The 10,329-nt window shown below is 37.5% G+C and overlaps 1 protein-coding gene across 1 annotated transcript in view; it reads right to left on the bottom strand.

Annotated features, from left to right (window-relative positions):
* LOC106870664 (membrane-bound transcription factor site-1 protease) overlaps nt 1-10,329 on the bottom strand; it is a 130,200-nt gene that overhangs the window by 90,419 nt on the left and 29,452 nt on the right. Inside the window, exons 12-19 of the mRNA XM_052971635.1 lie at nt 9,758-9,762; nt 8,554-8,628; nt 6,779-6,943; nt 4,813-4,909; nt 3,759-3,806; nt 3,349-3,531; nt 1,607-1,683; nt 119-214 (exon numbers count right to left, since the gene is read on the bottom strand). Coding sequence (XP_052827595.1) covers nt 119-214; nt 1,607-1,683; nt 3,349-3,531; nt 3,759-3,806; nt 4,813-4,909; nt 6,779-6,943; nt 8,554-8,628; nt 9,758-9,762 — 746 coding nt within the window. The remainder of the gene's footprint in view (nt 1-118; nt 215-1,606; nt 1,684-3,348; nt 3,532-3,758; nt 3,807-4,812; nt 4,910-6,778; nt 6,944-8,553; nt 8,629-9,757; nt 9,763-10,329) is intronic.

Below are 10,329 nucleotides of genomic sequence, written 5' to 3'. Positions count from 1 at the left end.
ATTCTATCAGTCAATATTACCAAACCACTAATATTTTTAAACTGAAAAAAAAAGTATGCATATATATATATATATATATATATATATATATATATATATAATATATATTCTAACTCACCAATCAAGTGGATCATTCTTCATACGTAAGTTATCTCTTGGAAAATAACCTGGAGGGTAGCGCAGATTATGATATTGGTCCCATAAGATTCTTTTACTGGAAAAATAAATAAATATATTCAAATGTTTCAAACATCAAAATTATAATACTATTTTACTCTTTTACTGGTTTTAGACATTTTGGCTGATACCACACTGTGCACACACTTATGAAAAAAATGATTTTGATTATAATAATGACTAACTTAAACTTTTCATGAAATTAAAATTTAGGCAGACAATATGCTATGGTATTTAGTTATGGTACTTTACATTCTGTGTTCAAATCCTACCAAGGATTTGGTAGGATTGTCTTTTATTATATTTTACCATTCCATGAGTCAATAAGAAGAATGAGTCAAGAACTGATGTCCATTCCTACATTACGCCTTAACTGTGAATGGAAGTATATAGAAGAAGGCTAGGAAAATTAAAGTTGATTTAACACTTAACCCTTGATTACAAGACATTACGTGACAAATAAAATGGTGTTGTACTCTGACAAGGAGATAAAATTGTGCCAGAAAGGTACTCACTGACAGTTATCATGTGATATCTTGTAAATGCACCCTTCTTTATAAATGTTTATTTTATTAGTTTAATATAAAAGCAATAAAGTAAACTTCAGTTGCAATAGAAACATTTGCTATAAAAGCAGGCAACATGAGACATGGCTCATTATCAGACCACACTACTAAGATAATTCACGGTAAATTTTCCATTAGGTGTGCTATTCAGTAAGTCCCACAGACTGCAGTTTGCCCAGGGCTGTTTTAAAGTTTATCGATCTGTAAAGGGAAATAACTCATATAGCTTGACAGTTTAATAATACTCTTTTACTTGTTTCAGTCATTTGACTGCGGCCATGCTGGAGCACCGCCTTTAGTCGATCAAATCGACCCCATGACTTATTCTTTGTAAGCCTAGTACTTATTCTATCGGTCTCTTTTTGCCGAACCGCTAAGTTACGGGGACGTAAACACACCAGCATCGGTTGTCAAGCGATGGTGGGGGGACAAACAAAGACACACAAACATACACACACATATACATATATATACATATATACGACGGACTTCTTTCAGTTTCCGTCTACCAAAACCACTCACAAGGCTTTGGTCGACCCGAGGCTATAGTAGAAGACACTTGCCCAAGGTGCCACGCAGTGGGACTGAACCCAGAACCATGTGGTTGGTAAGCAAGCTACTTACCACACAGCCACTCCTGCGCCTATATTTTTTTAGATTGCATTGGAGAAATGATCATAGAATTGAACAAAGGTTGCATTGACAGCACTTCTATCATGGCCTGAATTGAAAAAGAGAGTCAAAACTCACTGTTATGAACAAATAAAATACTTGAAACCATGACCATGTGACGAGTAGTCCAATAGCTAACCCTTACAGCCACAGATGAATAAAATACAATATAAAAGAAAAGACATTTATACCTTCGTACAGGAGTTGGAATAATCTTAACCCGAACTGGTAATTTAGCTGTGGATACACGTGGACTATCTTCCCCTTCCTATGTCAAAGAAAAGAAAATTTGACAAACAATGCAAAGAATATAAAATTAAGGTACTAAGAGATACTATGAGCTGAACAAGTCTTCGAAAAAAGAACCCACCTCACCTCATGTAATTGTTTCAGCCCTTAACTCCTTACATTCTAGGGGATCCAGGCGACATCCAAGTCATGACTCCTGAGACCCCTCACCTGTCACATTCTGTGCTACAGTTTGCACTGTAATCTGCACTCACCTGGTTCATGAAGGTACCCCAGAGCCCAAAGTACTTTGGATGTCATAACCAGTTCAGTCTGAGACACCAGTTGAACACAGAGTGAATTATACCTCCTGAAATTCACTTTCATTCTTCTTTGACCAAATCCAGTTGGAACCCTTCTTTTCTGTATTGCTTTTAGAACTCTAATCTCTAATCTCTTTCTGCCAGAAATAAAGAGTTGTTTCATGAGATTGTAAGCAGATTTTCCCACAAAGCCCTCACTCTCACTTCCATGGCAAGGGCTTTGGTTTGGATGTTAGATTCTCTCACTTTGATAGTTAAACTATCAAACTTTTCAGTCTTGTAGATGTAAGCTTCCTTCATTCTGCTTTCACGTGGCAAACTGAGTCCAATCACTTGTTTTGATGAAAATGAAGAAAGCACAATATCTGGTTTCATACCACTCTTGTTGTTGATGCCTGTGTTGTTTTACTCTGCTTGTCGTCATAGAAACAAAGCTACAGGACAATTTGCTAATAGGGAATGTCAACACAGATCCCTATTTTACTCAACTCTACAAAAGTAGTTAAATGCGAAGATGCAGAATGTAAACAATTACAGACACGTGTGTGTGTGTGTGTGTGTGTAAATATATATATATATATATATATACACACACACACACATATATATAGAATGGCAGAAAACTAGGAGAACAAGTAGTCATTACCACATTTGTGGATTTTGTACATAACCTTAGGTTTTATTCATTAGCCAATGCAATTTCAAATGCTCTACATTTACAATGATGAATAAACCATCTTGATTTTGAATTTCAAGACACTTCAAATGTGATCAGTGGTATAAAAGAAACAATTATAACACAGATAAGAGGAGGTAATTAGCCAGGGACTTTGACAGTGGTTGGTTCCTTTACAAGGAAAACAACCATTTGATGTGAGCTTCAGGATAACAGTATACCAATATAATGTCCTCCAGTGTTGTCAGCAGTTTTGATTCCATGTATTTTTGCATAAATGACTATGCATTGCTATCATCCTCATCAAGATCAATAATGATATAAAAGAAAGAAGCACTGCCAAAGTCCCAGGATAAATACCTCCCCTTATCTGTGTACTCATTTTTATTTTATACAACCTAATAACATTTGAAATATCAGGAAATCCCACAGCCAAATCCAAAACAGAGTTGGTTTTAGAAAGGAGTATTATTTTTATATACTCTTTATCAATAGCTAGAGTACCATTTTTAATTGTTTCAGCAACTGCAAATCTAGACTTATATAAAAGTTTAAGAAGTTAAATTACTAATCTTTTTTTTTCTTTTACTTTATCTCTTACGTATGCTCACACACACACACACACACACACACTACATAAGACTGCCAGCAGCTATAAATAAAAATACGAATGAAGTTAAAAAATAAATATATAAACCGTACTAACCTCAGGAGCAGATTCAACAGTAACAGTAACCAGTCCCTGTGCAATCCCTTGCCAATTTGCAGCACTTTTTCCGACAGCAATAGCAATGGCTAAGTAACCTGACCAGGGCCACAATGTTTGAGAATATGAGAAAGCCACATCAATGTAATTACCGAACTGAGGAGCATAAGGCTGCCATAATGGCTGGAAAGAGAAATGTGAAAGAAGCAAAATAACAGTCACGTACATTGGACAGAGTGAGCATCAGTAGTAAGATTATTATTATCATCATCATAGCAAAGTGATTGAAAGATGAATAGTTTTTTTGTTTTTTTATTAGTAACATATTTGTTTGGCTTCAGTTTTCCTTTATATGTGGAAAAAAAAAAAAGGAAAAAAGAAAATATAAATCACCAAAACAAAATACTCACTTTGTCCACTATACGTCCAGTCACACCCATTCCATTCAGTATAGTCACCTAAAATAAAAATACACAAATAAATGATCAATAAGCACATTTTTACTATTAGCACATGTTTCATTATTATTGGTGAGCTGGTAGAATCATTAGCACCCTGGACGAAATACCTAGTGGTATTTCACCCGTCACTACGTTCTGAGTTCAAATTCAGCCGAGGTCAACTTTGCCTTTCATCCTTTCAGGGTTGATAAATTAAGTACCAGTTGAGCACTGGGGGTCAATGTGATTGACTGTCCCCTTCCTCACAAAATCCAGGCTGTGTGCCTATAGTAGAAAGGATTATTATTGTCATTATTATGATTATTAGGGCAGTGAGCCGGAAGAATTGTTAGCATGTCAGGCAAAATGCTTAACAACGTTTCTTCTGTCTTTACATTCTGAGTTCAAATTCTGCCACGATCGACTTTGCCTTTCATCCTTTTGGGGTTGATAAAATAAGTACCAGTTGAGCACTGGGATTGATGTGTGTGTGTGTGTGTGTGTGTGTGTGTGTGTGTGCATGTACAGCATAGGTGTGTAGTTTCAAAGCTCACTTTGCAATCACATGGCTTTGGGTTCAATCCCACTGCACAGTACCTTCGGTAAGTATTTTCTATTATGGCTTCTAGGTCATCCAATGTCTTGTAAGACAATTTGGTAAACAGAAACTATGTGGAAGCCTGTCACATATATATATGTGTGTGTGTGTATGTGCGTGTACATGCACACTTGTGTTTTCAAATGTATCCCCTACACCATTTGACAACTGGTTTAAATCCCTGTAACTTAGCAGTTCAGCAAAAGAAACCAACAGAATAAGTGCCAGACTCAAAACAAGTACGTACTAGGGTCAGTTTATTTGACTAGACCCCCTAGAGGCAATGATCCAACATGGATGTAGTGCTCTGACTATAACAACTAAAAGATAAAAAGTATATACACACACACACACACATATATATCTCCCACACATCATTTTGTCTAAGTATTATTCAAATATAACATCATAAAATAAAATACTCACGTTAATAATAACTGGCATCCCACCATGGTATATTGGTTGAGTGCAATAGGGCCACATGTAAGGGCATTCAGTCAAATCAATGTAACTGGGGCTCAAGCTAGATGAAATAAATGCAAATATTACAGCAAAGGGAAATAGTTATACAATAGCTATACACAGAAAAAAAAATGAAGCTAGCATGCTCTGCTGGATGGGGAATGTCAGTGGGCATGCACGACAGAGTGTAAATGATTTAAGAGAAAAACTGGGTATAAGAGGCATCAGATATATTGTGCAAGAGAGTAAACTGTGCTGGTTTGGTCGTGTGATGCATATGGATGAGGACAGCTGTGTAAAGAAGTGCTGAACTCTGTGGAACAGGTAGAACCAGGAAGACATGGGAGGAAGTGGTGAGAAAGGATCTTCGGATGCTGAGCCTCACTGAGGAAATGACAAGGAACTAGGAGATGTGGAGATTTGCTGTACTTGATAAGATGCATCTTCCACACACAAAGGCTTGTCCTTTCAGGTGCCTGTGCCACATAAAAAGTACATGTGCCAGTGCTGCATAAACGCAACCGTGCTCAAATTTTAATAGTATTTCTGATATGGACAAACTTTTTTGTTTTTATTTTTTTTTAACAGCTAAAAATGATCTTAACATCAAATAAGCCAGATTAAAGAATGTGTGTATGTAAAACATCATTTTACATTTGACTTTTTATCAGTCAATCTTGTTTAGTGCTGGTACCTCAAAAAAAGCTATCAGTATACAATTGTAACATGATTATCATTAAGAAGGGCTTCCAGTTATAGAACACATGTTAAAGTAGACATTGGAACATGATGTAATCCTCCTCTAACTTCACAGACCCTGTCTAATTGTCCAGCCCATACATGGAAGCCAGACATTAAATGATGATAATGATGGTGATGACATTATGTGTGAGGTGTGAGTGTGTATGTGAGCATGTATGTGTGTGTGTATGTATGTGTATATATATGTAGACAGACAGACAGACAGACAGACAGACAGACAGACAGACAGACAGACAGACAGACAGACAGACAGACAGACAGACAGACAGACAGACAGACAGACAGACAGACAGACAGACAGACAGACAGACAGACAGACAGACAGACAGACAGACAGACAGACAGACAGACAGACAGACAGACAGAGATTAATGTTTGTTTTTATGTTCAGTTATATTAAAAACAATTTTACACTAATCTCACTGTCACTCATACTTTTATAGAGTACAAATTTATTAATCTTAAACAAGAATGTTGTTGACAGTGACTTTGAAATTTCAGCCAACTAAGTCATTGTCGGATGTCTGCTTTGCCTTATGGTACAACAAAATGTGTGAAGTAAGATTCAAACTATTGACCTTACGAAGAATCAACAGTAAAGAGCCTAATGCCATAAACTAACAATAACTTTATACATTATTTACATTCGACGGATATTTGTCCTCATCTTGTTTGTTGTTAACATAATGTTTCAGCTGATATAACCTCCAGTCTTCTTCAGGTGTCTTGGGGAAATTTTGAACCTGAGTTCTCATTCCTAAGGTATTTTTCGATGTCATTATTATTATTGTTATTGTTCAGGTCACTGCTTGGAATTGAACTCGGAATCTTGGGGTTAGTAGCCCGCGCTCTTAACTACTATGCCATATGCCCGTGGGCATATGGCATAGTGGTTAAGAATCCCAAGATTCCAGGCAGTGACCTGAATAAGAACAACAACAGCAACAGCAACAGCAACAACAACAACATATCTTAGGAATGAGAACCCAGGTTCAAAATTTCCCCAAGGCACTTGATGAAGGCTGGAGGGTATATCAGCCGAAACGTTGTGCTAACAACAAACAAGGTGAGGACAAATATCCGTTGAATGTAAATAATGTACATAATTCCTCATCTCTTAAATATAGAACTGTAATAACTTCATATATGCAAATTTTGCCATGCTTACCTTGCTTGAGGTTTGTAAGTTTGTAGAGTTTGGTATGTCCGGAGCAGATCAAGCTTGCCATGACCTTGTTCAAACATATTGACACCAGGTAACCTCTTTGCTGACACCATCAATGCTTGTTTCATACTAGCAGGATTGATCACACTGGCTCTGTCTGTTACTGCACTGTAATTATATAAAGAGATAATGTTAGTAAAAAAATTTAAGAAAAAGACACAGAAAGGCAATTAGATTGATCCAAATATATTACTTATCCTTATACGATTCAACGAAGGAGTCTCTATGTGCTTCACTGATCAGCAGAAATATCAGTTAAATCTATCTCAAAGCAAAGCCTTCAGTCAATGTAATTGCCTAAGAGGCCACTCAGCAGGTAACCTTGTAACTATTCCTGCACCCATGTGGTTGTGTTGTTAGAAGTTTGCTTCACAATCATATGGTTTCAGGTTCAGTTCCACAGCACAGCACCTTGAACAAGTGTCTTCTATTCTAGCATCAGGCCAACCAAAGCCTTGTGACTAGATTTGGTAGATGGAAACTGAAAGTGTGTGCACGTTTGTGTGTGTGTGTGTGTGTGTGTGTGTGTGTGTGTGAGTGAGTCTGTCTTTCTTTGACTATGTTTGTCCCCCAACACTGTTTAACAACTGGTATTGGTGTGTTTATATCTCCATAACATAGCAGTTCAGCAAAAGAAACTGATAGATTAAATACAAGGCTTAAAAAATGTAAGTACTGGAGTCAATTTGTTCAACTAAAATTCAAGGCAGTGCCCCAGCATGGTCGCAGTAAAAGTCAACCTCAGTGGAATCTGAACTCAGAATGTAAAGACAGATGGAATGCCACTAAGCGTTTTGCCCTGCATGCTAATGATTCTACAAGAGCCCACAAATCTTGGAAACATAAATATTCCTTTTAGTTATTTTTGAGGCTCCTATTGAGTCTGAGGCCCAAGTTTTTACTTGCTTGCAAGACAGCAGATGTTTGAAGTCAGAGTTTTCCTTCTCCTAGATGGACTGCCTGTCAAATGCTGACGAATTCTATCATGTGGCAGAGAGTACTGGGTTACATAGTAGCCAATAGCAGGATAAACCAGGGTAACCAGAAAACCTTAACCTGACTGTAATGTAGATATGTACATGCTAGTGGATGGCCATTGACTCACAAGAGTTTAGCTTAGCATAAATCCAGCATCACATATATAGGAGGAGAAAAGCTGAAGCAGAGCGTCTAGACATGGCTGTGTGGAGATAAAAACTGTGGAGAAGCCCGTCATGAGTGTGTGTATGAGTGTGTGTGTCTCACCACCACTGCTTGACAACCAATGTTGGTTTGCTTACATCCCCATAACTAAGCAGTCTGGCAAAATAAGACCAACAGAATAAGTACCACATAAAAAGTAAGTACTGGAGTCAATTCATTTGACCAAACCCATCAAGGTTGTGCCCGTGTATGGCCACAGTGTAATGACTAAAACAAGTAAAAGAAAAAAGTACAGGATTGGGGATTGGAGAGACAGAGTTGGCACTGTTTTCAAAATGAATCTGGATTAATTGATTTCTTATTACAAAGGTTGCTCTCTTAACACAAATTTATTGTTTCTCAATGTTGTGAATAAATAAATAACTCAATCAATATCTAATTCATCTCACACAGGTATGATAAACAACGCTTAGCACACTTTGGGTAATAATCAATAAAATGGAAAAACAGAAAAACAAAAGTAAGCCATCAACACAAGCTGCAGCTATATAGCTAAAAACTTCATTTTAGCTTACCTTGCCAAGAGTGTGACTGCTCCTGCAACAACAGGGGATGCTACGCTGGTTCCAGACAATGAACGACAGCCATTTCTGTGGAATAAAATATAGCCAAACATTAATGCAATATAGATTTAACTCTTTAGCATTCAAACCAGCCATATCCAGCCCATGTGTTTTACCTGTTTAATGTTTAGACCAGATAGAACTGGCCTCTCACATATACCCTACAATGTCATTCTAAGAATACACCATCACATGATCAAAATCTTGAAGCTACAAGATAGTGAATGATAAATTTAAAACAAAGTGAATAAATAAGCATTATATTTGACAAAGTAATTTGAATGCTAAAGGGTTAAAGATTGTAACTTAATGTGTTGAAGTAATGCTGTCAGGGGTAGTGTCCTTCTGAAGCTCCACTGAAAATAGTTGTACTCTCGTCAAAGTATTCTGCTAACTGCTGGCTAATTGACTGGAACAGAGTTTTGTTTGCCAATGGTCATAGAGATTTGTTTGCTGACGGTCGTGGCGTCAAGATCTTCTGCTGACTGACTGCAAAAAGGTACGCTCTTTTTCCTTTTGTAGAGATGGCGAGTTATGCACTTATGCACGAAGCAATACAACTGGCTGCACACTAGCCACATCATGCATAGATGGAAGACCACTATGTCAGAGGAAAGTAGTTCCACGACAAGATCATCAATATTTTAACATCTACTTTTCCATGTTTGCATGGGTCAGATGGAATTCATTGAGGCAGATGTTCTACAGCCAGATGTCCTTCCATACAAACAACACTCCATACATACAAAGAGCAGACACACTCCAGCTATGCAAACATCAGTCACACTCTTCACCTATTTTCTATCAAGGTAATATTTCCCAATGGGTGGACATGTCTTCACAGAAGATTGGAAAGGAATGACACCACTTGTATGAGAGATACATTTCCAATAATCACATAATGTCAAGACAAGGAGACACGAAAACACATACATACATATACACACACAACAGGCTTCTTGTGTCTATCAAATCCACTCACAAGGCTTTGGTTTGCCCAGGGCTATAGAAAAAGATACTTAAGGTAACCACACATTAAGAGTGAACCCAAAGCCTTGTGGTTGAGAAGCAAATTTCTTAACCACATACCCATACCTAAATGACAAAATATACCAAAGAGAGAGAGAGAGAGAGCAATCAACTCATGTGCATTCACCTGAACTAGAAATAGCAACCAAATTTGCCTCAAATCACCTAAAAAAGCGAAAGTTACACTGACTTATGTAGTCCCAAGTCTGGAAAAAAAGGCTGGGTGGTCACAAATGGAATGTCTTATAGTTTTTCTCAATCTTAGTTTAGCCCTGTGTGAATATATGATCCCTGATTAGTAATTTTAAACAAGACTATTTTGACAAATAAACAAGAATAATTTGGAAACTAAAGAGCAATTAAGAAGATCTGTCATTGAAATTAACCTGATGACATTGGTGCTATTTAACCCTACTTTAATCATGAGTGAATACATCTATGACCAAAATCTTTCCAACTGTGACCATCCTGTCATTTTTTTTTCAAGCTTAAACTACCTCGTCGACGAGTGACAGGGACCTTCTCTTTGTGGCTGGAGACTTCAACGGTCATGTCGGACGTCGTGCTGGGGGCTTCCATGGCATACATGGAGGCTATGGCTTCGGTTCCCGCAACAAGGAGGGAACCAGACTGCTGGAGTTCTGTGATGCAACCAATCTTATGGTCTGCAATACCAACTTCAGGAAACCTGCCAGTCAC

The sequence above is a fragment of the Octopus bimaculoides genome, chromosome 1 (assembly GCF_001194135.2).
Source record: "Octopus bimaculoides isolate UCB-OBI-ISO-001 chromosome 1, ASM119413v2, whole genome shotgun sequence".
NCBI lineage: Eukaryota > Metazoa > Mollusca > Cephalopoda > Octopoda > Octopodidae > Octopus > Octopus bimaculoides.
The sequence above is the reverse complement of the archived record's forward strand: the minus strand, read 5'-3'. Positions and strand labels throughout refer to the sequence as shown.